Source organism: Haliaeetus albicilla, chromosome 13 (genome assembly GCF_947461875.1).
Source record: "Haliaeetus albicilla chromosome 13, bHalAlb1.1, whole genome shotgun sequence".
NCBI classification, from domain to species: domain Eukaryota; kingdom Metazoa; phylum Chordata; class Aves; order Accipitriformes; family Accipitridae; genus Haliaeetus; species Haliaeetus albicilla.
Genome location: NC_091495.1, coordinates 17,324,220 through 17,352,217, shown reverse-complemented (window position 1 = coordinate 17,352,217; position 27,998 = coordinate 17,324,220). Strand labels below are relative to the sequence as shown.

Below are 27,998 nucleotides of genomic sequence, written 5' to 3'. Positions count from 1 at the left end.
TACTTAGTGAGTTCCAGCCAAACTGTCTTCTGTCCCTCACTTAAGAGTTACTTTGTTGTGATTATTTACCACACCTGAGTAAGAACTCATGATCATGCACACTTCAAATGAAAAACCGCTTTGTGTATATTTATATTTACAGGAGACAGTCCTGTAAATTGGAACCTCACTCTGTATAGAGACTTCTTCCTCCTATTCTTGATTATTCATAACTTCAGGTAGTAATTAGTCTATTGTTTGGCACAGCATGGACTGTAATAGGTGTCCTCATTTAAAATAGTATCCGATGTTTGTTCCTTGTGCAACCACAGACTGGTATTTACATTGAGCTGAACCCATACTATATTCAAAATGGGAAATTCAGAAGTCATCTTAGATTCTGAAGCAGCCCAAGAACGCAAATATTCCCCTCTGCCCCAGCTCTGTTGCTTATTTTAGAAGTTTACTGTAGACACCAGTACCATTTCTAGCTGTGTTTTTCTGAGGGGAGGAAAAGAAATGGGTTAGCAAGTGAAGATACAGTGGCACAGGTGAAATAGGATATGATAATTTCTGGTTTGTATAGCATGAATTTGAAACTTTTTAAAACAAACTTTATAACCGATACACTTGACAATTCTAGAACTATCTTTGAATTCAATTTCAGAGAAATAACTTCACAGTTTTTAAGATGAGAGCAAGGGCTAATTGGGAGTATGTCAATGTAGTTAAAGAGATTATGAATTCCTTTAAGTTCAGAAAAAGACTAATATATATGTGCAGTCTAGACTTTAGCAATGTGAAGGCACGTGGTCAGGAAGTAAACGTAACCAGTGAAAGAAATATAGATCTTGAAGAAAGTCCATTTTTCCAGAACACTAGTACATGTCATTTGATTTGGGTCCAAGGCAATCTATGGCAAAACAGTCTTAGGTGAGAGAAAGGAAAGTTATTAATTTAAATTCCCTTCTGTTTTCTCTTTCTAAGAGAAAATCATAGTAACAGTAATATCAAGCGATGATTTTAAGCTATGTATTCTCAATGTCTAAATATCTTCAAACCTTTAAAGGATACTAAACAGACAGACAAAAAAAGTCACTTCTGTAAAATTAGGGAAGATTTTAGGATGAAAAGCCACTAAGCATGTGACAATATGTTCAAGGGCAACTTTGCATACTCTTCAATTAGAGATATGCTGATCTCAAATATAGTCTTGCAAATCAGATGATAAATGTGAGAAATTGATAAGAATAATTCCCGCCCCCCTTTTTTTAACACAGAAGTCATTTGTTGTTTTTAGGATTGCAAAATGATGTCTCTATTTTCAATTTTATTTTATGCTCCCACTGAGCAGTAATTTGTACACAGGCTGTTTTCTTGCAGATCTTTGTTATTTTCAGATAAATAAAACACAGCTTTTTTTTTTAAGGTAATCAGCTAGAAGACATTTGGTATTGCAGTACAACAGAAGTCAGGTGAAGAGGAAGAACCATCCAAAAATATTTACAAACACAAAACAAGAATATGTTGGAAAGGTAAAAGGTTATTGAGAGATGCCAGAGAAAGGATATGTAATGAGCAAGTGCTACTGTTTCTGCATGGAGTGTGCCTAGCAGGTCCCCTGTGAGCAGTTTTGGAATGCGTGTATTGCATGAGGTATATTCATAGAGCAACACTGGGCGTTTCATTCCTAAAGCTCACTTAAGATGAAATCAGATTTTTACCAAATACATGTAGCAGTGATTTTAATGTTCAGCACAGAACTACTAAAACTGTACTGTGAGCAGGGGATTTTATTTTGGGGGTGTGTTTGACTCAGTAGTAGAAATCTTTAAAACACTATTTTTATGACTTAACAGCTGGTCAGTGTTTCCAGTGCAATCTCCTTTCTTAAGAGCTTTCTATGATGACAATAAGAATTACTCTGGCCTAAAATCTCTTGTTCAAGGCTACTTCCAAAGCTCAGAAATGAAGAAGTATTTAATAGATTTAACGAAAAATGGATGACTAGATCTTAAATTTGCTAGATTGCTACAGTGAAACAAAAGTAGTTCAAGTATCTGTTATTTTTGAGGGGGTGGGGTACTTAACAGGCTAAAAATAAGCTTTTTATTTCAGACTGAAATGATTTAGGTTATTGTTTAATGTGGTTACAACTTTTGAAGTTTTTCTGCGCCATTTGGTCAACACCACAAGGTGGTTGTTGGTTTAATTTCAAAGAAACTTTTTCAGGAAGATCTTATTTGGCAGAACAAACATAGCATAAGGCAATGATAGAACATGCCCACTTCTCCCAGAATCAGCGTTCTTATTCGGACTGACATCCTTCTTTCCATGAAGGGTCACCAAACCACCCTTCCTCGTGATGGCTGTTGACTTGCTCACATGATGTTTGGAGTATCAGTAGAGATACCAAAGGATGAAATTTTCAAGTCATTGTCTACACCTGAAAGGTTGCGTGCAGGTCTCTGCACTGTGCGTGCCATCTTGTACTTCCTGGCAGGAGAAGGTGATGACCCTTTTGTTAAGAGGCGTCTGAGTGGTGGCCAATGTCTAGGGATGGCTCGAGGAATGCATGAAGCATGAGAAACTGGGTAGCTGGTGGAGGAAGCGGTGCAGAAGGAACAAGGGTGCAGTTGGAATAAGGGGCAGGGTGCTTTCAAGGTACTTCCTCTAGACAAAGGCATTGAAGTACAGTCTATGGAAACTTTGTACAGCTTTGAGCTTGTCCCGGTTTTGGCTGGGACAGAGTTAATTTTCTTTCTAGTAGCTGCTATAGTGTTATGTCTTGGATTCAGTATGAGAAGAATGTTGATAACACACTGATGTTTTCAGTTGTTGCCAAAGTAGTGTTGAGACTAAGTCAAGGACTTTTCAGCTTCTCCTGCCCAGCCAGCAAGAAGGCTGGAGGGGCACAAGAAGTTGGGAGGGGACATAGCCAGAGCAGCTGACCCAAACTGGCCAAAGGGGTATTCCATACCATGTGACGTCATGCCCAGTATCTAAACTGGGGGGAGTTGGCCTGGGGGGGATCGCTGCTCAGGAACTAACTGGGCATCGGTTGATGAGTGGTGAACAATTGCATTGTGCATCACTTGTTTTGTGTATTCCAATCCTTTTATTATTATTGTAATTTTATTATTGTCATTATTATCATTACTAGTTTCTTCCTTTCTACTGTCAAACTGTTATTATCTCAACCCATGAGTTTTACCTTTTTCCTTCCAATTCTCTCCCCCATCCCACTGGGTGGGGGGGGTGAGCAAGCGGCTGTGTGGTGCTTAGTTGCTGGCTGGAGTTAAACCATGACAGAGCTCATTTGAGCTGTGCGTTCCTTGTCTTTTCAATGCAGCAGGTTATGTTAAGAGAACAGTTCCATCTCCTGTTCCCTCCCCATATCATTTGTGAGCGTGAATGGATGGTGTGCAGTCCAAGCTTAAAACTGAGGTTTGGACTTCAGCTGAAAGATGTGACCTAGTGACATATTACCACTTCTTACAGTGAGCATTGGAGACAGACGCTCAACAGCTGCATCTATGAGTCTTTTCCCAATACTACATTTATCATTTTTTTTTTTTAGCTGGAGTGAGCTGAAGTATGCTTTTTCCATGTAATTCCAGAGTATGTTTTAAAATGCTGTCTATTCATCATAAGGCTTAGAAGGTTAGGTTTTGGTCAGTTACTGTGAGACACCACACAAATAAAATGAGTCATGCTCCATATGCAGCTGGGATTGTGAAGGTTTAATAACGTGAGCCTTAAATGTTCCAAACTTGGTATTGATACTGATCTCAAAGAAACTAGAAAAGCTTAGGCTTTCAGGTAATCTGCTGCAGCACTGTTTTAAGGTCTTCCAAAATTAGCATGTATGGTTCAGTTTTAGGTGAACTACAGTTCTGTAGTTTTAGGTTTCTTTTTTTTCTTTTAAGTAGCGGCATGCATGGTCACCTCCATTTCTCTCATAGTGGAAATGGAATGTAATCAGATTTGGATGTTAACCTGCTCAAACAGAAGCCGAGGGAGGTTAGATAGTGACTAAGCTGAATGATGGTGTATCTTTGTGGTTTTGATTTGCAGACTGCTGAAAATTTGCTGGTGGCAGTGTAGAAGTCACTCCAGAGACTATAAGCCTCCTGACAATGGGTCGGTTTCTTCTGCGTCCTTTGTGAACCCCTTGGAAGAAGCCTGTGAACCACAGGTTGAAAACCACTGGGTTTGGACAAAGCAAAAAGTAGAAAGACCCAGAAACTTCATATTTAAAATAGGTGAAATTGCACACGGGAAATCTTCCCTCTCATTACTATTTGCAGAACTTTGATTATGGAAGTTTGCAGTGTGGTTCTTCTTATACATGTCTGTACACTTTACGCTGCTAGCCTTTACCTGAGATGAAATAGCATGGCTCCACACTAGTGTGGTATCGCTATGCTAACAAAATCTTTAATACTGAGAAGTGGATGTAAATTAAAACCATTAAAATGTTAATTTATGTTTTGTGTCAATATTGTCTTTCTAAAGTAAGCAGTGCTTGTGGTGTTTGGGATATTACTCTATTATCCTCTTCATACTTAAGAGACATCAGAAATATATGTTTGTGTGTTTTAAGTGACTTTGTCATGAAATAGCTTTGACAATTGGTAAATTTTCACTAGTAAAGATTGGGAAAATTCATTTAGGCTCCTCACTATGTAAAAAAGCTCCAGCAGGAATTACATGTGGAATCCTGTCAGGAGTTAATTTAAGTGGAAGCATCCAGATATAGTGTGATTAATACTGAGAGCATCCAGATAAGTTATATAAATACAAGATATATCCTCTGATTTGTAAGGTACTGAGTGTTTTTTGCATAGTCTGACCTGGTTGTATATTTGGATAGTGGTTTTTTTCTTCAAGTAGACATTCTGTAGGAACCCAATGGAGAAATAAGCATTTTTCCATTTGTGTGAGGTTGCCAGTAACATGTTTTTACTGAAGTTGAGATTCTGCCAAACTTTATACCTATTGATTTGTGAAACCACATTTGGTGTTTGCATTTCAGCTCTTACTGGGCTTCCTTTATTGTTGTGAGATATGATATACAGATTTATTTATTTATTTTAACTTACTGTGCTATTATCATTGATACTGATAGCAGCAGCTTAGGTTAGGTGGTTAGATTACACTAGGCTGTCTAACACTCTACATTAGATACCTTAATTTCAGTGGCTTTTAAGTGACAGAGAGTTACCTTTGGGATGAAATCCTTCATCCTAGATCTATGTTAGAGACTGTGTATGTGCAGGTTGCATGTATTTCTGAATAATAATCAGAAATTTTTAAGAAAAAAAAGGAGTGAGCATATGCACAAATGTCATTAGTGGGGAAAAGTTTCTTTATTCTTTGAAGTATCAATACTGTTGAGATCTGGTAAAAATGAAAGTTTGTGGGCAGATCCAAAGTTTGGATTGAACTTTCCCTCTGAAAATATGTTCAGGTTTGTTTTGAGTAGTAAACCTCAGGAAACTGCCACTTGTACAGCTGCTAACAAATTCCCCCAGTACCAGGAGAATAACTATGACAAACCTTGATTTTTTTTTTTAATTTTTTTTTTTTTTTTTTTTTTTTAGACAAAATGGCTTGGATTTTAAGCAGATTTGAAAATTAAACATTAATGACTTCTAGGTGTCTGATAGCCTGAGAATCTTCCAGGGCTAAAAAGCAAATACATATCCGTCAGTAAAGCAAGGGCTCTTTCCCTCAGCCGTTACATAAAATTGTCGTTTCTACTCCTGATTTCAGGCTTGGCAGTGCAGGAGTGAGCACTATCCATATTGCATCTTCAGCTGGAGTAATTTAGTGTGATACTGAAACTGGAGGCTATGCTTGCCTGGACTCATTTAACTTTTCTTATCAACAAAGTGTATGGCAGTCTTAAAAGCTTCATGAATGACGTTGAAAGAAGTCACAGCAACAGGAGATACTTCAGCATACTTCTGATGTTTTCAGGGCATGAGATGAAGAGAATTTAGACGTGCTGTGTGTCTTAAAGGGTCTTTGAGCAGGTTATTTCAGCTTGAAAAGGGATTAGATTTAGGTGTCTGCAGTGTCAGATGGTTGTAACTGAAGGTGCCTGTAGAGGATAATTCCTTTCTGTAACTGGATCCTGGCAGTTCTGTCAATGATGAGTAAGTGGAGGGAAGGAGAAATGGTCCATTTGTTGTGGTGGGTGATACAGAGTCGAGAAAGAGTACGTCTGAATGGAGACATCAAAAAGAACAAGCTACGTGAAGCACCTTCTTCAGTACTAAGCCTTCCAAGCAGCAACAACTGGGAACAACGGGAAAGTGGAAGGGAAAGCGCAGAGAGGAGAGTGGTGCTGGTTTTCCTGTTCCTTTTCAATTTGGGGAGTTTTGTGTTGGTTTGGTGGCTTCACATATGGTTGTACATGTAATCATGTCCATCTAGCAGTTCTGTACATTAGTTATTTTCCTTTTGTTCAAATGCCCAACACTTCTGAAAGCAAATTTGTTGCTCACATAGAAACAACGTTTTCACTTTATTCCTGTTTGCAACTGCAAGTAATATCACAGTTTCTAATTGTATCAGATTATTTTATGTAATAACAAATACTATTCAAACAGCTCAGTTGTCTGTGGAGCTCTCTAAATAAAAAACCTGAGGGGGGGTGGGGTGAGGGGGAAGATGTCCATCTATATGCAGTTATAGTTATTGCTAATATTAAATTGGCTTTTCACATAAAACTCCTCTCTCAAACCTAATTAATTTTTATATTTTGTTAAACATCTTTGGCAGCTAAGGCAACATGCCTATTGCCTGTTCAGTTCTTTTATTGGGTTAAACTAGAACTAACATTTGGATAAAATACATTTTGACATTTGAATTTGACATAAATATTCCAGGGAAACAGTTTAGACATGCATCCTCCATGGATGATTCTCTTGTCAGTGTTATGATGTTGTACTGTAAATATACTTTGGAAGTGGGCTTTCAGTAAAATCAGTGATGCATTTATTACTTGTTCCTGTTTATTTATTTTTCCTCATAGTGTAAAATCACAGCTCAAAGTTACTTTGTCATTTTTTTATTAAACTTATTTTCTAGAAGTTAGTCATTTTTAAGTAAATCAAACTGGATATTCCTGTGTTACTTCTCAGTGATCACCTCTCTGCTGAAGGAATTTTTAACTCTAATTCTCTGCTATAAGAGTAAATAGAAAGAGACATTGTCAATTTGAATGTTTTAAAATGAAATAACTTTGAAATTATGATATAGTATCCTTTTAATATATCCTGTTTCTTTAGTTAACAACAAAAACAACAACAAAAAAGACTTTTAAAGGAATGCTTAAGGCTGTCCCCTTCTCTATTCCTCTTGTTTTCCCCTGCTCCTGTAGGCCCTCGCTGGCTCTGCTGGCATCCTGCTGTCTCTTTTACCTGCATGTCCACAGCTGCTTGGTGCCTCCTTGGTTGTAGCTTTCTCCTTAGGGGAACTGCCTAATGACCTCTTGGCATTTCTGGAGAAGACCACTCACTGGAAAGGCAGTGCTGCTGATCATTATTAGTGGAGCAAGTTAGGGGAAATTATTTTTCCTTTCACTGGCTTCTTTTTGATAAAGTGGTTACAGTAGGTTGTAGGTTACTGGACTTCTGACATTAGCAAGAGTAATGTTTTCTGATTGAGACAGGATTTTGAATAAAGGGATTGTTCTGGCACTAAGTGAGAAGAAAAAACTGTTGGCATCTAATTCAGAGCAGATTCTCTTCAGTTTTATGGTCCGTAGGGAATTTCTTCCAGGTTTTTATAAAGTGAAGGTACTGGCTTGTGTAAATATGTTTTATTTAATATGCAATGCAGAAAGTGCAAAGTTGATTATTTTTTGGTAAACCTTAAATACCAGCATTATGAAGCCAAGCTAATCTGTGGTTAGTATTAGGTTGTGATAAAGTAAAATTTCTAATTAGTACAGTGAACTTTGGGGGAGACGCTTTCTTTATGTAAATTGTCTTTGGGTCTGAAATACCAGGTTTTGCACTCAATATCAGTTGAAGATTTTGATGATTAAAACAGATCTCGTGTCAAATTTTAATGGAATATGTATGGTTTAAGTTCATGTCTACTCCTTGTTTATAAAGCATTTGTAAGTTAGTTTCCATTGGATTTAATGACAAAATATAAGTTTGGGGTTTCTTCTTTACTGTACCACAGTTGATATAATTAAATTTCATAGATCACATGGTGCTTGTGATGATGGTGACGTTGTGAGCCTTTATGAACTTCAGTTAAAACTTGGAGCTTGTGAAACATGTTTGTTCTGTTTCTCAGGGTTTGGTTAAATCCAAAACCAGGACATGACAGTTTGTGGTGTTAGTAATTTTAAAATTTTGTTTATATTTTGAAAGAAAGTGTTTTGACATCTTTAACAGAATTCTGGACATACCTGTCTTTGGCTAACTTCAGAAAATAATTTTCAAATGTGTAGTTTAGAAGTATTTACATGGCCCTTTTTAGTAGGGAAAAAAAAAGGAAAGTAGCAATTAGACCCTTAATATTAAAATCTACATCGATATTTCCTTAATATAATTTCAATATGAATTAGCTGAACTTTTATTTATCCTTAGACTTGGAAACCTATCCTTTCTGTGGGGGGGAATATTTAAGGGGTGTGCCTTGTTCTTTTGGTGGAGGAGGAGGTTGTTACCCCATCTCTGCAGTGGATGTAAGGAATGCTCTCAGCCTCATAACAACCTGACCAGTATAAGTCCCAGAATGGTCCAGTGCAGATTTCTGTCATGTCGTTGCATATGACAATGTTGGTGTGCGAATGTGATCTTTGTGCTGCTCTGGCTCAGGGCTGTGGAGATGCTGATGGCAGCGATAGTATGGGCCTGTCTACCAGGGGCAGGCTGAGGACAAGGCTTGGCTCTGCCACCTTCTGCGCTAGCCAGCAGAGCTGAGCAGGCGCCTGAGGACAGAAGATGCTCTGCCGTATTAAAGGGTGCTGCATATCCCACCCTGGCATATGTTCTCTATAACCCCCTGTAGGAGTTGTCTGCATCAGCCGGAGAGCCTCTGGGCTCTTTGCTGCTGCGCTGCGGTGGAGTCTGTATCAGACAAACTCGTGTTCTCATCTGGAGAATTACTGTTTTAGTATCGTGTTGTCTCCTCTTCCATAGCCCTGATCTCCAAACTTCTGGGTTTTTTTAAAGTAACAGCTGTTAGTTATCAACTGCAAGAATAGTCTTAACAGTTTAACATCAGACACTTGGAATTAAGTGGGCCTACTCTGTTACTGCAGGAATCAACAGGGCACACGTTTCCATTCATTTCATTTCCGAACAGTTTCAGCTTTTCTTTTCACTTACAGCATTTGAGGAAGCTGGGATTGTTTAGTAAGTTTTCAGTACAGCACTGTTTGAAAACAGAGTGTTGACTTTTTGAATCTCCATTTGTTTCTCAGACACTGTTCCAGGGCACATATATACTTTTCTGAAATGATACATGGTGCTAAATTTTTAAACTGCCATTAAAAAAAACTCTCCACCTCAGTTTAGTATTATCAAAATATCAATTCTCAGCTACAGGGGATCCAAGTGCTCCTGTTAATATGTAGTAGGTTTTGGAGTCTCCATTCATGGAAATATTTGTAACCTGACTGGATACAGACCTGAGCAACTTGCTTTGGTTGACACTGCTTTGAGCAAGGGTGTTAGACCAGCCAGTCTCCACAGGTGCCTTTCAACTGCCCTGATAACCTGGCATTCAACAGTTTCCAAAAGCTGAAAGAATCATTCCAAGACCCTCACTCTTCATTGCTGCCTTACCTTGCAGGATCCAGACATACGAACCTAATGACCCATCCAGAGAAGTAGGTGTGGAGTTAGATGCTTGTTGCTGACATGGTAGGGTAACTGTAGACTCTGTCAGCATTTGCAGGTATAGGTTCTGATCGTCTGTGCTTTCTGTGTAATGCTCTCCAGAAGACTCTTCAATCGAGTTCCAGTGTACCTTTCCTTCTTGCTGCCCAGGTATGAATTGGCAGGAAAGCTTTGAAATAATTTGCTCTCATTTTGAAGTAACATGTGCAATGTGGAGAGAAAACAGAGCTTTGAATGTGGGGGGGAAGGAGGAAATCAGTAGGTCATTCTAGGCTTTGGTTTTGGGTGGAAGTTGGGCTGTTGGTGGATAATTACTTTTTTTTGCCTTCCAGGAAAAAAGTGAATATTAACTTCCAGGTGCAAACTTTGTCATCTGATAGAGAAAACATCCTTTTCAAATACAACTATGTTGAGTCAACTGTTTTACTTTCGTTAGTGCCTTTCAAATTCTGTAACTGTGACCTGCAATTCCTCAAATGTTTCTAAGATACTTTCCCATTATAGAATGGTGGGTCAAAAAGAAGGCTAATGTGGTTAAAAAGATGCATGTTCCAAGATTTTTTTCTGCAAAATATTTGTGGTTGGACTCATGAGTAATTAGACGTATAAATGTGTTAATGAACCTTTATAGTACTGTAAGATATTTTATTGCTAGAATTGCGGGTGATTGAGTAGCTAAGTACTGTGTAACATACCTATGACTAGAGAATCACTTTGAAAATTGTGGTGTAAAATGTAGGACATAAAATAATTTAGCTGCATTTTTATGATTTAGATGTAAGGATATCTCTTAAAAAACTAGAAAGCTATCTTATCTTACACTTTCATATTTGGATAACTTAAAAAAAAAAAAAAAGACTATTTTATAGTTGGGGGTTTTTTCTGGGTCTAAAAGTAATTGGTTAGAAGTGAAGCATAAGAAATTTCAGTCCAGAAGAACAATTTTTTTAAGTGTTTGTAATTGGATGAAAAACGTGTTTTAAATGAAGTGGTCTTTCAGCATATGTTTATGCTAGGTCTAGTGATATTACTCATGGAAAGTCTCTAGTGTGGATCTGTCACAACCTGAGGGAACAAATTATTCCCTTTTAAGAGAAGGGGGAAAGCAAATATAACACTACCTAATTGAGTTTTTATTTTACTAATTCTAGATATTTATTTTTGTCAGTTTTTTCCCCCTTTTGGTTACAGCCTTACTAAAGGAGTTTGTTTTTTGTAAAAACATGCAATTCATGCATCCATTTCAAGTTTGTGAGGATTTGCTCATTATTTTTATTTGTTTTTTTTCACTGAGGTTCGTCCATACTTCTGTTTGTAATACAAAATGACACGGTATCCACTGTTTTAAATGGTTAAAGGATAAACAATAACGTACCTAATGTTTAGCTCACTTTCATTTGGAGATATATTTGATTCAGATTAGCATCTCTTACTGTAGATGCCCAGCAGTTGCATTATGATATCAGTGAAATAATAATATTTAAAACTATGATAATGAGGAGCACCAGAGAAGACATGAAAGAACCCTAGAGGCCTAAAAAGAGAAAAATGTATATTAACAAAGCACTCAGTCTACTTATGTTGCTTTACAGACATTTGAGTATGTCTGTTTACCTTTAAATCTGTGTCTGAGAAAAGTAACTGAGCTATTAAAATATGCTTGTTAAGGTAAAGCAAGCTTCATTTGATTTTTTTTTTTTTTTTTGTTTTGCATGAAAAATCTTAGCTTTTTCTGAAGAATGAGTAACCTACTCTTTTTTCTTAACTTTCTTGGGTTTTTTTCTTGTCTGTTGCTGTAATCCTTTTTCTACTGTAATGCTACAGTTCCTTCATAGGGGATTAATAGATTTTGCTGGAAGCACTAAACCAGTACCTCAGTTTTACAGCCTTTTTTCCAATGAAGAAAAACAATTTCCTTGATGGACAGAATGGAACACTTCTTGATAGTCATAAACTAGAGTATAGGAAAATGTCAAAGCAAACTCTTTTCCTGTATTAAAAATGAAATAAAACATAAAAACAAATGAGGACTTAAAAAATTAAGAGTGCTGCCATGATTCAGTCTGCAGAAATTATTTTTGAGAGATAGCAGCATATAATTTTGATCAGGTCTGCATGAAGCACCATTTACTGTATGCAACATTTGTCTCGAGTATGTTGAGCTGGAGAATAAACACAGGAGGCAAATGTATCTTCTGTGAACTAAAGCATACAGCTTGCTTTTTATTAGGTGAATTCCGAATTAAAGTAAAGTAAGAAGAAACAACATGGCTAGAAAGATGTGGTCACACTTTTCCTTAGTATTTAATACCTCGAAGAAGTTTTCCTGCCAGCATTCATTTTGATTGCAGAATTCTTAATTTATTTTGAGTTTCTCTGTGTGGAAAACCTGGGTACTTCAGAGTTCAGTAAATTGTGCCAAGAAGTGTCTGTAGGTTAAAAATATTTAATATGATGTCTTTAGATACAGACTAGATTTTAAGAGGTATGGGGAGGGAACAGAGAGGAGCAGCAGTGGAGGATCTGTGATTTTCTCACACTGTGCAGAAAGTCTATCTGCATTGTATTGCTCAGCCCTAATAGAAGGGGCTCCAGCCTTCTTTTGTGGATCTGTGCTGGGGTGAGGGTAGCTTGCTAAGGAGAGATGAAGTACTAAGACCAGTGATGCTGGGGGGAAGGGGGCAGTGTGTGTAACAGAATAAAGCCCGACTCAAGCCAAAGCTACAGGTCAGAATTTTGCATGAATCAGGGTTGTGGAGGCTTCATGGCAGCACTGGCCAGGCTCCCTCCCAACTGCCCAGAGTGATCGTTAAAGAAAATGACAGTTGCTGGAGGTACTGTTCTCCAAGAGGCATTTTGCTCCATATGTTGTGGTCTTGTCCAGTTACGCTCCACTCTGGGGACAAAGTCTCCATGAGAGTTAACATGACTCTAAGCTCCAGCCTTTGGTCTGGCTTAACTAACTGCATTTTAGCCACAACAGTTGCTGCATCTGTGGTGCCTGTTCTATCAGATAAAAATGATTCCTGAGAGCAATTATAGCAACTGAATAGCATGTTCTTGTAGCCTTTCTAGATAATTTCAGACTGACTGTTTGCATGTGACACTCCTTGATACAATTTTTATGTGACTAAATCTGAATGCTCCATGAAGTTCACTGACAAATAAACTGGCTGAAAGGTCTGTATTCACTGGAGAACCTGATGGACTCTCCTTAATGGATCATCTGTGTCTTAAATGTCCTGTGTCCCACAGAAGAAAGGTCGTGTGGGTAGGACATTGTGTGCAATAGGGAAGTGTTTTGGTTTGAAAATGAGACTTTAGGCAGACATCAGTTTCCCCAATTATAAACTGTTGGTGACAGCACCAAATGTAGATGGTACTAGCAAAGCCTAGGTATTTCTTTATAGGCAGGAATCTTTTTTTTTTTTAAAAAAAGTCTTTGGGAACAAACCCAAAACCTTAGTTCTTGGTACTTTATAGCTCTCCAACTTGAATAAATATACATGAGCACAAATTGCCGTGTTCCAGGGTTTTACCCTTTGCCTCTGCTGTTTCTAAAAGCAGCCAGGATGGGTCTTGCCTCTTGCAAGACCCTGTGTGGCTGGAGGTGGGCTGGATGAAACACCAGCTTTCCCCATGTGCTACCACTGCAGGCGTTTCCGCTTCGCTGAACTGAGAAGGAGCTGCTGGCAGGACAGCGTTGGTGCAGGCCTTCTGGTCTGGAACTGGCAGCTTCCTTTGGTCTGCTGCGTTTCATGGTGTTGAGTTCGGCTTGTTGGCTTCACTGAGCTCTTGAGAACTGGGAGGGGCAGGGGCTAAATAAGGCTGCTCGTTGAGCTCTTCAGTGTGGAACGGTTTTGCTAGGCTTTTGGGGGAGCAGCATCATCTTTTTGGACTGTGCCATGGTTTTAATGTATGCATCCAGGCAATTTCATTTCAAGAGTCTCTATAAATATATGAAATGTGAGTGTTTTACATCACCTAGTGTTTCTTTTTGAAGTGTGACTGCCAAAATCAGTTGTGTGTCTTTGTCTCCCTGTGCCCCCCTCCCAGTGGGTAAAAAGAAGTTAGGTAAGCACTTGTCAGTGTTTGGCTGTATTTTTTAGTGTTGTATATACAGTTTGTTCCCCTGAGGTCACTGGGATAATTTAGTTGTGTAAAACGGAGTGAGTTCTGGCAGGATTGGTCTTGAAATTATAAAGTGTATTCATAAGGAGCATACCCATTTTCATGCCTATTATATTTTTAGAAGTGGACTCTAGGATTTTCACTTCCTGTGTCAATCCTGAAGCCTTTTTTACTGTCTTTTTTGCAGTTGGTTATAGATAGGTAACTTTTTAACATATTTGCATACATCTAATTATCATTAATTCTGCTTAGAATTACTTTAATGCTGTCATATTGTAATCACATAAAATGTGCTTTTTTTTTTTCTTTTTTAACTTGCCCTCTTACATTAAGGTAATATTGTATTCTATAATGTTATACATACTGCTGTGATTTCTCTTCATTGCATTGCTGCAACGGGGAGAAGAGCAGTAGCTAAATTTTCTCTCAAGTTCCTACTGTACTACAGTGTTTAAAGTAAAAATAAATTACTTAACCATCCAACTAAAAAGCAGTTAACTTGGAAGTAGATTTTGTACCTGGAGTTCAGATTTCAAAGCGCTCTGCAAGAGCAGAAAGGAGCTTCAACTCCAGCTGCTTTATGAGCAATGACAGGACCTGTTGTTTGAAACTGTCAATGAAAGTGGTGGGGGCAGTCACAGGTGACTGTCACCTTCAGTCTTGAGACATGCCACCCTAGGTCTTTCACTTTTCACTGCAGACATGGGACATGTATTTCTTCTGGGGATGAATCTGCAGCACCAGTTTTGTTCTGATAACAGCATCTGGCACTAGATTGATTTAACAGGCTATGAGGTTTGCTCTTTTCAGATATGCACTTGTACGGCAGCTTCTGTGCAGCTCTGACATGGCCACACGCTACTGTTGTTTTTTCTGCCTTCTAGCACCATGTGTGAAGCTAAAGCTCTTTGACACCTGCCATTTGGACCCTTTTCTTACTGAAAAATGTCATCATTTTCAGACAAGATGAAGACAGATATCTGATCGTTTTTCCCTTTGCAGGGATGTGCTGAGGGCATGGTTCATACACAGATGAATAAAGGATTCCAGGCTGTAGCTATACAGTTAGTTTTATTAGTTTAGTATGGTAAGTAGTTTTTGATTTAGGGGTTCATAGAGTTATATCTAATACAGAAGAAATTAAAGCTAATTAAACAGATGGTAACTCATTGTTATATCTTGCAATAATTCTCAAACCTATTTCATTCTGCTGCAAGTAGCAATTGCCTTACTGTTTTAATGGCAGGAAATTTCACACCAGTTTTGTTTGGGAAGGGGAATGATGGTAGTTGAGAAATTGAAATCAGAAAATGTTGAACTCCTCTAATTCTGTAATCAGCAAAATGTTTTATGTAGGATATGTTTTCTGGATTCATCCAAACCTGGAAGTTAGAACTGGGCTGCATTTTCCAAAGTAGTAAGTTTTTTTAAAGGAGAAGCTTTTAAACCCTGTGCCACAATTGCTTCCCCTGTATTCTTGAAACCTATCTTGTGCTAACAAATAGGCAATCAGGTTGCATGGCACAGAACACAATTGTCCTTATGTTTGAAATATCCTTTTATTATGTTTGATTACAGGCAAAATGCTCTTAGAATGTAAAATCAACACGCAGCCCTCTTTTACACTCCAAAGCAGTGAAATTCAAAAATGTTGGTCTTTGTTAGCCCTAATATTTCCCAGCTTGCAGGGAAGTGGGTAATACTTGAAGACAACTATTTCAATAATTGCATTTTTAAATATACTTACTAATTCTTCTGAGATTTGGATGCAGGTCTTTTTAGTTAAACTGGCTTTGATTTCTTGTATTCCTTTTAATTTCTTATAAAACAGACATTGAGGATATGTTGCATTTTATCTGATGTTGAATGACTATAATTTGGTATTTCAAACCATTAAATTTTGCTTTTGCATATTGTTCTTAATCTGAAAGTGCGTACTTCAATTCTGTAGTGAAGTTTAGTTCTGCATAACCATACTGGAAAAATGGAAAATCAAATATTGTTCTATGACTTAATGTTATTTTAAGATAAGTCACTTTTAATGATTTGAAACAATGATACAAACTGTGATTGGATTATCTTGCTAAACACTGATAGAAAACAGGCCTAATTTTTTTCTCTTCAGTAAGTTCTAAAGACCTATGCTGTCTACCAGGAAAGCCATCAGCTTAACTGGCACTAAATATAATTTGTGTCTGAACAGGAGAGAAATAATCCCTAATGCAAGGATGGTTGCTGTCCTAGTTTCAGCTGGGGTTAAACCATGACAGTTGCCTTGAAATTCTGTCATTTCAGAAGCTGCTTTATAAGGTGTTTGTTTATTGTCCCTGCTGTATGGTCAGCAAGCTGTTGCAAAAGTAGGGTTTGTGACTGAAAGACATACTGTTCTGTGTTGTAATTTGCTGTGTGACAGAGTTCCTGGTGTGAAATAGCTTAAGAATTTTTACTTTAAAAAGTTGATTGAGTTGGTCAGGACAAAATTGCTTTCTTTGCATGGTGTAATTTCTGGTAAACTTTGTGAAATACCAAGCAAACTCATTCATATGTGGGTAGAAACATTTACAGACTTTTTTTGTTGTGAATTCAAAACACTAGTTGTAAGTAGAATTTCACCTAATATTTTCTATGGAAACTTTCAGAACACGACTGAGCAACAATGCAGGGTCTGTATCACTGCTTATCATTTGATGTGCTGTCTGAAGACACTTTGTGGGCTTAACTTCTTGTGTGCTTGGGAGCTCCTGAGCAGAAACTGTTCTTTAAAACTTGTCATCCATCCACCCATCCCCGTCCTCCCCCCATCTAATTGAATGGCTTCACTATGAGTCACTATGAACTTTTCTATAGTATTTTTGCAAAAGAAGACTAACACCTCTTGTCTAATGTGACTGATTTTGAAAGGTGGACTTCCATATAAGCAAAACTTGTGTGGTATGTAGTGACTAAAAGTTTTGAATGAAGCAGTGTAAATATGATGAGAATTCCTTTCCAATCTAACAGTATATTTTGTCATTGTAAGACATATTTAATACTGGAATATCTCCTCAGTTCTATATATTGTTAAAATTTAAAGCGAAATCTTATTTAAAGGCACAAATGAATTGTATGGATTTTGGCTGGTTTCTGTTGAATGATGATTGCTTTTTAGTATAATCTTTTTTTCTTGACCCTAACATCTTCCTTTACCATACCACTAGCTTACTGGAGTGGGGGAAAGGCCAGATTTTGAGTTTAATCTCATCTGTCAGAATGAAGAGGCTTTTAAAAATCTTTTGGGGCTTTTTATTCATTGAATACTTTATTGAGTATATACCAGAACCTTTTTATCTTGCGCTTCCATGACATATGTTCCTCGTAAGAATAAAAAGTAATGGCTTAGCTGTGTCAGAGCCAGGGCCTGTCAAGCCTGGTATCCTATTGTTCCTGTGGCAAAGTGCGTGTGGCTGAATAAATCACAGTGTCTCGCTCAGCCTGTGCTGGACTGCAGTCTCCAGTCGGCTGTATTCATCACCTCCCTGGCAGAAGGAACTGTGCTGTGCACAGTGTGTAGGGGCTGGATCTCACGTACCCAAATATGAGATCCTGGGAACTACAGGTAACTCTCTGCCCATGATGGCAAGAAACCTGTAGCTTGCAATTCGTAATGATGAAGAGTTGGAGGGGCTGTCAGTTTGCTTCTGCCATGGGTGGTGTCCTGCTTGACAGGAGAGGAAAGAGCGAGACATGAGTCAAAATGCAAATGAAGGGATTGTTGCTGTTTCATATGAAGAGCTGCTTTGAATTCCCCTAGGTGGTTTTCATTAGTCGCCAAAAATGGGTATGTAGGGAGACGTATAAGAACAGATGCAGGCATCCTATTTCTCTAGTACTTTTGTAGCTGTTGACCGTTTTTGGTTTTAGTCTCTTCTGGAGCTAGTTGTGACTTCTGTGTTTTCAGTAAGTCCCAGTGGATTTCTCATTCATGAAATAGCCCAACTTCTTTTAAGCCTGTACTTAAGTCTTCACTGCTCCTCTTAAGTCTATCAACATAATTAAAGTTTGTAACATTCCAATTCAGCTTCTAAACGTAACATTCTTCTCTAGCAAATATTTTTTTTTGTTTTATTTTTCTGTCTTGGGTAATTCTTAAGCCAATTATTTTAGTAAGTAACACTGAATAATCCTTTGACCCTTCTGTATTTCTGCCCTTTGTGGGAGCCTCTAGCTTTTGTTGCCGCAAGCTTATGAAGAATATATTCATCAGTTAATATGTAAAAAGTTGGGTTAGAGGAGTTAACCACAATTACTAAATTTTGATTGGGAAGGGAGTTATATTTTGGCAGATCATCATTTTATGACCGAATATGGAAATCTGGGCCCATTTTGAGGTTGACATACCCTTTGCTTTTAGAGTGACCATGATTTTCTTCCAAGTATTAACACTGGTCTCTTCTTTGTACTGGTATTATTTCTTAGAAATGTTATTTTTAAAGGTTTCAAGTTGTAAATCAGTGTTTTGGAGGTTTTAGGAACAGTAAGTTATGTAAAGTTGGACAAAGTTACTTTTTCTTTCTCTGTAGGTTATTAATCCAGTGTTGCATTTGATTGTGGGAAAATTAACTCAATGTAATAAAATAGTCTGAAATGTTGGTAAGGTTCATGAAAATGTCAGGAAGCTGCATCCATCTTTAACCCTAGAAGCCTCTAGCCTGGTATATCTTTTTGTTATAAGTACATTAGATTTTTGCACATAGTTTTGAAAAGATTTTCAGTGAAAACTTACTACCCAAGAACCTTGTAAGTTTTAAAAAATGTGCCATTACATGCATGTACATGAAATTGTAATATAGTTAAACAACTGTTGGCAACTCTGGTTTGTTACATATAATCTTTACCATTATGCGTTTATGTAGGTATGTAATAGCTTTGAATGTAAAAAAACCCTGTAAGTATTCTTAAATTTTTATTTTTACCTTTTACAAGAAAGGCTTTTTTCCTGTAAAAATTAAGAGATTGAAAACCTGAATGTTTTGGACAGGTCTTCAAATGATCTTTTCATACCAAGTATATAATACTTATTTAAGCTGAGTAAGAAAACTTGCTCTAGTAAAAGTTAAAAGGCTCCTTAAAGTATTTAGAATACAGCAGGCATGGTCTGTGGCATAAAGCTGAGGGCCCACCAGGTGGTGCTAGTGGAATATATTTAATGTTGGTTTAACAGTACTTAAAATGTGTCTTAACAAATGTGAATGAGATGGGTGCAGTACACGAAAACTTACTTTCTGTGCAACAAGCCTGTTTGTACAATTAAAAAAGAGTAAACTGAAATATCGTGTAGTGGCTTTGTGGTTTGGGCACTTAAAAGTTTTAAAAGTTGGATATAGATGCTGAGGAAAAAAACTTATCTGTAGGATGGCTAATGTGGGAAGCAGACAGGATGGAGGCATAGTCCCAGATTCTTTACCTGCTTTTTTGTTAATTCAGAGAGCAGTTTATGAAACTTGTCCATTCATGTCCTATAAGCATATCATTTTATGACCACTTTTATTTACCTACTACATTTTGACTTTAAATAGGAAAATAACTTTTTAATAATGTTGTTTTAACTGTTAAGATTTTCATCAGTGCAAGAATCTTTCCTCTTAAGGAATGTACAGAAATAAGGTTCTCATTTTATGAAGGGGTGAGGGAGTCTAGTTTTCTGTTTTAATGCATTATGTGGCTTAAAAAGTCAAAGTAGAAACAAATTCTAGTTCTGAAGATCTACAGATTATTAGATACAGTTTTTACCAACCCTTATGAGGGCTTTCTTTTGACTCTCTTGAAAATTGTATCCTTTAAAAAAAGGGGGGAGGGAGAGATTAGAGAACAGTGTAGACTGCAGTAGTTTGGAGTAAATGTCTATTGCCTACTGATTTGAGCAGGTTTGGTTTTGTCTTAATATGCCCTACATAAAATACGTATATTCTTTGAAAGTAGGATGTAGAGCATTTTACAACATTAAATTAGCTTAAATTATCCTATATAGCATCCCCCTTTTAAAGAGAATTATTAGAATTTGGAAAACAAACAAATAAACAAAATGTCTGTGAACCAAAGTGGCTGTCTCCTGTCTAGTCAAAAAGCAAAATCCAGAACAACTGCAATCAAAAAGTCCCCAAACCTATTTTGCTTGTAATCTTTAGTATTGTGACCGAGCTAAATGTTTTAGCATTGTATGTGCCAGTGTCACATTAGTAACCACCTCACTGTAGCTAAAAACAAACTAAATAAAACCACATGACAGCCACTAATAGGTTTGTAAAAGTTTGGTTGACTATGGTTGAAGGAACCAGAGGATAGTTTCTTTGAAGTTTGTGGCCCTATGCGATTACTCTGGGTAACAAATTTATTTAATGTCTGGGTTTTACTGTCTTAGGCACAGCAGTATGGGATTCTGTGTGAGCGGAAATTCTTCCCGTCCCCCCCTTTTCCAAGTCTGCTACACCAAATACTTCATACAATAACTGCATGCATATACAAAACCATCTCAGAGTGGATGTCAAATATCTAGTGTATGCTGCTTCTGAAAGTGCTTTTTATATCTTGTTTTCCTGCTTGAGATAATACTTTTACTTGGCTTCCCTCCCTCCTCCTCCTCCTCCTCCTCCTCCTCCCCTCCAGTGTATAAATGTTCTTGCACTTGAAGAAAGGAAATGTGCTTTTTTTCAAATCTTTCTTTCTCCCATCCTGAGTTTAATTTTATTTACTCGTTTTAGCAAGGAGTTTTTGTACTACCTACCTTAAAATTTGGCACAATTCACTTACGACCAGAGAATGATAGTATTATTGCAATCCTCTTCTGAAAATTGTCAGTGTAGCATTAAGGAGACTCAATAAAATGTCAAGTGTGTTAAAATTCCCATCCAGGTCACTTTGTTTTTTCACTGCATAAAATACTGGGAGAGATCAAGCAATAGCTCTGTGCAGTAATACAGTTTATAGTACAGCACTGTAAAAATGTGTGCAAAACACTGATTTATTTATTTATTTATTTAATCTAAGTGTAATATCAATGTGTTAAATTTGGAAATTGCATGAGAGGTAACTTCTTGGAGCTGTTCAAATATCAAGATGGAAGAGCGATTAGTGAAAAGCTATTGGAAATATGTGCTAATGTGTGTGGTTTTTTGGAAGCAATATCCAAAAAGGGAGCACTTGCCAAGATGCTACCTTTATAAGGTGTGAACATGTTAAGAAATACTTTCTGCTGCATTGTTCTTTAAACTACCCATTCATCAGAAAAATCAGTTTGATGAGGCTTCTGTCAACATCATTTCTCAGCAGTTAGGTTTTTGTGATATGACCATATTTCTGAACTCTGTTATGGAACTGTTTTCTGAATGTCATTTATAGTGAAGGAATGCCTGTAATACTGAAGCTTTTTAAAAGATCATGTAAATAGTTTCATTTTCACTTGCCCCATTCAGCTGGTCTGAGCAATTTTTTGCTCTGTTAAATCAGTTGTTTGAGTGGGTCTGGAGTTATGCTAATACAAAAGAGAACAGGATTTTATTTTCTGTATTTATTGAAAGATCCAGTCTGTAATATTGAAATGTTCTTTTGAGTTTTGAGTAACCATAAAATCTGACTTGTGTGTACAGCAGTCTACCAAATTCCAGTTTTGATGGGGGTTAGAACAGTAAGAAAGTCTTACCTTCTATATCTGCATTTTACTGCTCACATGCATGGAACACTGAATGGGAATGTGTTTTATCTGTGAGCTATTCTCCAGCTTTTTCTAAAAGGAGGGTCTTCTAGGTATCAGTTTCTTTATTTAAAAATTTGACCTACTAAATGTTCTTAAAAAGAAAAATTTATAGTCTAATTTTAAAACGATGTAAAGCAAAGTTATGATTTTCATTGAAAGGTCTGGTTCTTGAGGATTGTGGTTTCCCTTGTTATGGCAAAGATAAGTTTATTCTAAGAGTGGAATAGTAAAAGTAAAAATAGTGCTGAAACTGATAGTGTTCCTCTCCAGTGCAGGAGCTGTATGATGCCTTAATTATCAAGCTGAAATTCAAGTTCTGTTGAAGTTATCTGAAGAAATACACTGTTGATTCAATGGTGTCAAAATTTCACATCTAAAAATAAATTTACACTGTGAATACTTGACTGCTGTTTTCTCTTGAGTGGAACTACAGCACTCAAGGTTTTTTTAATTGTGTTGTGATTTGAAATGGTGAGTTTATCATCATTACTGAATGAGTTTGAGGTGTGTGGTAGATACATGAACTGTAGTTTAAGTTATTGAAGACATGCAGTCAGTGTTTTACTTTGGGGATGGCAGTGAAAGCAGGGAGAAGACAGTATTAAATGCTGCTGAGAAGCGAGCTGCAGCTCTGTGGCTCAGTCTGTATCAAGTTGGGTTTTTTCTGAGTATTTTAGGCAGCTAGCTTTAGACAATGAATGTGCACACTCATGAGTTGGATTCATGTAATAGTTTAACTGATATTATACTTTAGAATGTATGTGTTTTTGATGAAATTGTAAGGTAGGTTTTTGTTTTGTTTATGGAAGCTGCTTTGCCTATTTACTTCTGGTAACACTTGTTTCTCATGTTTATTTTAAGATACTGCAGAGGCTGATATCGTGCACAGGGTGTGTTTATAATAGGGCCAGAATTGAAAAAGAATGGATGTTGCAGCTCAGGGAGGGGTGTTTTGGCTTAAATGGAGATCTTTTCCTTTGTCTGTACTGTCTTACTTTTGTAAGTATTCAGTAGATTCCAAATATTTTTAAAACATCAGGCTTTAAAAATAAAATATCCAAATATTCAATTAAGTCACTTGCTACGTCTTTCATTTGTGTTGTTCAGTTGTGTGGTGTTTTGATTATTTGCCATTTTATTTTTCAGCATTGTCAGTGAAGCAGGAGCATCTATCTACAGCGTCAGTCCAGAAGCATCCAAGGAAATGCCAGACCTAGACCCTAACCTAAGAAGTGCAGGTATGAAGTGTATTTCATCACCATTTCAACATGGAGCTCAAATCTCAGTTCTCAGACTGTATTGTTTATAATATTAAGTATAATAATAGTCAAAAGTATAAAAAGTGAAAGTTTTGGATGTTTTGTTTCTAAACTTTAATTCTTTTATCATTTCACACTTGGAAGTCCTAGGTATGCAAATCAATGACATCATCTTCTATTAAGGCTTATAATGTAGACGTCCATGTGAATATATTCCTTTAATAGGCTGGTACAGGAGAATTTATGGGGATTAATATAACCAGTGAATTAAATGAATAAACTTTCACAGTTGGACGTGTCTGTGCCCACAAGAGCTAGACCTTCCCTCTCTTCTCTTGTTCCTTTTATGTACACAAATGTGTCTAATAATAATGAAACACTTCAAGGGCTAGAAGAAAATGTAAGAATAGAACAGATATTTTGAAAATTTAAAGATGTCCATTCATTGTGATCACTTTGAAGTCTTCATGTAGCTGAATATAGCCCTTAAGAAATACTATTTAGTTTTAGTTTTCAAAAATTATCTACTTCAGCTTAAATGTCACTGAAGTATAATACAGCCCAAGTTCTTAGAAACGTACAAGTGTTGCCACTGGTATAATTTTCAGTGTTTGCTTAAAGAGTAGCCTTTAAAGATCATATTCTTAGCAGCTTCACTGGTGTTCAAATTCTACTCATGGAGTTGCTTTATTGGGAGACAACTGTAAGGGCAGGTCTGACATTATCTTTGGGTTACTTCATTTGTGTGTTTATATTTGTGTGTCTTTTTGTATTTGTTTTTATCTACCTCAGTTTTTTATTTTCTTGGTTTTCCTGCAATTTGCTGTCATACTCAATCAAATATAGCATATTTGAAAATGCAGTAACACTCATGTATAACTCTTTTCCAGTCAAAATTATGCTGTTCTTGATTTTAATCTTACTGTAGCAGGTTACTGGCCTGGAAATCCTTAGGAAGGTGTAGAAGTAGATCAGCAGAAAACAGTTCTGAAGTTACATGGTATTGAGGAGTAAAAGTTTTTAGAATTCCCCGTGTTCCCCTTTCCTTTTATTTCCACAAAGGGGAAAAAGGGATTTGTGTTAACTTGATATTTCAAGTGAATGTTTTTACAGGAATATTCTTTAAATGTCTATATCAGCCCTTCCCTTTGCAGGACAGGCCTCTAGCTTCTTTTTGCTTGACTCTTTCTTCCCTGCCTGGGAATGGTCTCCATTGTGATTATTTCTTTCCTGGGCCACAGAGGTTTTGAATGTGTCATGGTATGGTCAGAGTGAATATTAGGCATGTGATATTTCTGTATTTGTGACAGATGCCACTAACTTTCCCTTGGGCCAAAGCTTTTTATGTTGCTGATATATTAAATGTGGGTTTAGAGTTGATGTAAATGCACAGAAAAACACTGAAAAGGAGGAAATCTGATTATTAACAATATACTTTTCCAGATGTACAAGATTTTCCTTTTTTCCAAAGTTAAATTTTAAACATTTCAGACACTTTTATTTAGTGTTGTGCATCAAATACAGTAAATGAAATAAAATTTGTAATACATGACCAATTTCAGGATTAATTATCTAGAGTTCATAATTTCTCCATTATTACTAGGAATTGCTTCAGGCATAACTTAAGTGCTGTTGCATCTGGTTTGAAAAGCATCACTAATTTTAACATGCTGCAGCAGTACCACAGAGTGGATAGAAATTGAAAAAGGGTAGGATAGAAAGTGAAAAATAATTGCTTAGTTCCATGGATGTTGGCTGTTATGGAACTGACAGCTAGAGGTATATTTATTACAATAGAGTCTTTCTAGAAGTTTTAGACTTTATTCTTGATGTCTTTTGGTGTCAATTTGTAATTAGCTGTGCTAAAGCTGTGCACATTTTTTTAAAGCTGAATGTAAAAATGTGACATAACATTAGAGGGAAGCATTAACTGATGTTTGGGGCTTTTTGCAAACTTTTTTCTTGACTAGCTTTTACTTTTGTACTTTTGATTTTCCTTTAATTTGCAGCAAACAGAAAAGTGACATGGTGTCAAACCTGACTTGCTTTTTATTTTAATTGTTGTGTTACATCATGTCAGGTTCTGTGCTTACATGATAGCATTTAGTACATTAAAGGGAGCTGACAGCTGCATGATGAAGTGTGACATTTATAGTTAAAATAAAAGGTACATCTGATGTGAGATAGCTGTGATCTTAATGCAGTTTGCCACTTTAACATTTTTCTCAACGCAAACTTTATAGAAGGGTTCGGGGTGTTTTGAATTACATAGGTAGGCCTGTAGTTGTCCATCAGGTACATAAATGTAAAATATTAAATAATGCATATTATATGAGAACTTTCACATCTTGTGATATGATCTCTGTCATATTTGCAGTGCTGTTTAGCAACTGTTTGTTATAAGTTTTCACTTCATGTGGAGAAATAGAAGACATCATTCTGATAAGAATATTACCTTATTAATTTCTCCTTGTCTGTGTGTTGTATAGAGGGGGAAAACAGCAACCTTTAGCATTTCTTGGGGGTGCTAATTAAAGATATTAGTTAAGCCAAGAACTCAACTGCTTATTATTCTTTTCCCTTTGAGCTGTCTTTGAAGGTCATGGATAACACGGGTTTGTGATCAGTGATTGAGAAGGATCTCATTATAAACTAATGGCGTATGTATAAATTATAGTGGAAGTCTTTCTGGTCATCCATACAACACTTTAGCCAAAATTGCACTTGCTTAGGAAAAAAAAAAAATTAAAAAAAATGCTTGTTTCTTAAACAATTTGCTGGTATCTGCAGCGCAGAGAATGGAATAGGATCTCTCCAACTTTAGAATTGTCCTCCAGAGATGGCTACCTCCTTTCTGGCACTAGGCAATGTCAGTGCCTAATAACAATTCTTTACACTGAACCAGGCTCTTTAAAATTTTTATAGCACCAAATCTCAATATTTTGTGAAAATGCAGAAGCTTCTGTACTGCTACTCCAATTGCTGCAAAATCTTGTGGAGTGGGACTCAACTAAGTACATAGTAAAGGACTTGATGAAACCTAGTTACTTGTGTTTGAGCAGAGGGAGAAGGTATATATCCCCTTCTGACAGTCATTGTAGGATTAATGAGCAGAACAGCTATTACTGAGCCTCACAGAATTAGGAGATAAGAGGCTTATAGGCCAGAGCAATAAAAGGATTTCCTACTTGATAGGCTGAGGAAGTTTAGCTGCAGCAGATCAGGAGGGTTCTGCCTAGACAACAAGCCACTGGTGTTCAGTAACGGGGATTTTGGGGTGAACTTGCGACAGGGTTGCAGCCTGACAGAGAAGGGAATGCAAGGCTTCCTTAATTCTCCTTCCCAAAAGCTGTGCCTAAGGACAGGTTGAAGATTCAGGGTGGGAATTTTTGTAGAGGAGAATGAACACCATAAAAAGAGTGCCTAGCAAGCTGGAAATGTTGATCACCTTTGTGAAGCTTATTAATGTGTGCCCCCTCAAGGCTTTGTGACCACCTGCTCCAAGGTTAGTGGAAGGGTAATGAGGGAGCTGAGAGGCTGGGTGGGTGACTGCAGTTCTGCTTCTGCCCCAGCATGTGTTCTCTGGCCACCCTCTTAGAGAAGAAGTCAAATGTTTAATTTGGTGGAGTGTTCATAAAGCCATGAAATTCATATTTACTTGTCCTGTTCTTTTGTTGGTGTTGGGGTTTTTTTGTTGGTTTGGGTTTTTTTGTTTTTGTTTTTTCCCCTGAGCTACCATCAGTCTAACACTTCATATTTAACCTTTGGTTAGCTTTTATTGATGGCAACTTCAAGTAGGTGTTTTTCACTGTAACTTGTCTGTAAGATCTTCTGGATTACTCTGGGTCTCTGTGGTTGAGATGTGCTTCTGCCTTTTTTTAACGGAAGGCGTGGATGCAAGTTTCCCCTTGAAGCAGTTTTAAGTACTGTGCTCAGTGAACTGTTACTTTGCCCTGCAAGTTTACCAGTAGTTCTCCTTGCCATTAGATGACTTTCATTATCAGAGCGGTTGAGAAGACTGTCTTGATGTGGTATTCTTTGTATGAGTAAAAGAAAAAAGCTAAGCTCGGTGGTGACAACCATTCCTCCCTCAAACGGATGGACTCTGACAATCAGTGTCAATCTGTTTTTGGTTGCTGTCACTGGGCCTGTGAACTCTGGAATTAAATAGTTTTCCAAAGGTTGGTATCTTCTTTGTTTTACCTCCATCCTGTCCTATGTAGTTTTGCCCAAGGGTTTATTTTGTTGTGCAGAACCTGTATTCCTGATGAAAATTAGGCTTCTGGGATGCGAAATAAAATGAGTCTGTACAGGAGTCAGTGTGTGGACACTGCCACGCTTTCTCTTTTTTTTTTTTTTTTTTTTTCTCTCAAATAGCACTTCTCCACTTCTACAGTTCCTTGTTGTTGCAAATGCTTATTGGCTTGAACAAGTTTGGCTAGACAAAATGGGAAGACTGTGGAGGGACAGGTAAAGTATATAGAACATGTAAGCATGTATGACTTGTGTTTAAGGATTGACACACACAAATATGGAATTTATATACTTCCTAGATGCCTGGAAACTTTTAAAGTATGGTCAGCTAGTGGCAGGTTTTTAGTTGTCCTTAGTACAGGGAGGATAAAGGATGCACCAGTTGTTTGGCATGTGCTCACATCAGAATATTTTTCTTCTGCCTCTCCACCTCTTGAAGTGGATACCATGATGAAATTAATGTTGCTTAATCACTCTAAGAACCAGAGGAAACTGCTGAATTCTGGTGAAACAGTGGCCTGATCATGGAGAATCGCTATGAGGCAGTAGTCATGCTGGGATTTTACCCTGGTTTCGATATACGCTCAGTTATATTAAATGAGAAAAGCCTACTATTTCATTAAATTGATGAATTACCTTTCATTTTGAGATGACTGCTCTAAAATATAAGCAATCTCTTCCTTTCTTTCACTATTTAAAAAGAAAAATAAAAACCTAAAGTGCTTCATTGTATTGATTTATAAAAATGCAGACAAACCTGAATACGTAGAA

General features: G+C 37.1%; 1 protein-coding gene across 5 annotated transcripts in view; it reads left to right on the top strand.

Annotated features, from left to right (window-relative positions):
- The window catches only part of SRBD1 (S1 RNA binding domain 1), a 135,349-nt gene that overhangs the window by 44,388 nt on the left and 62,963 nt on the right, over window positions 1-27,998 (top strand). For all 5 annotated transcript variants that reach the window (XM_069800303.1, XM_069800305.1, XM_069800304.1 and 2 more), the window contains one exon: window positions 22,861-22,952. In XM_069800303.1, coding sequence (XP_069656404.1) covers window positions 22,861-22,952 — 92 coding nt within the window. The remainder of the gene's footprint in view (window positions 1-22,860; window positions 22,953-27,998) is intronic.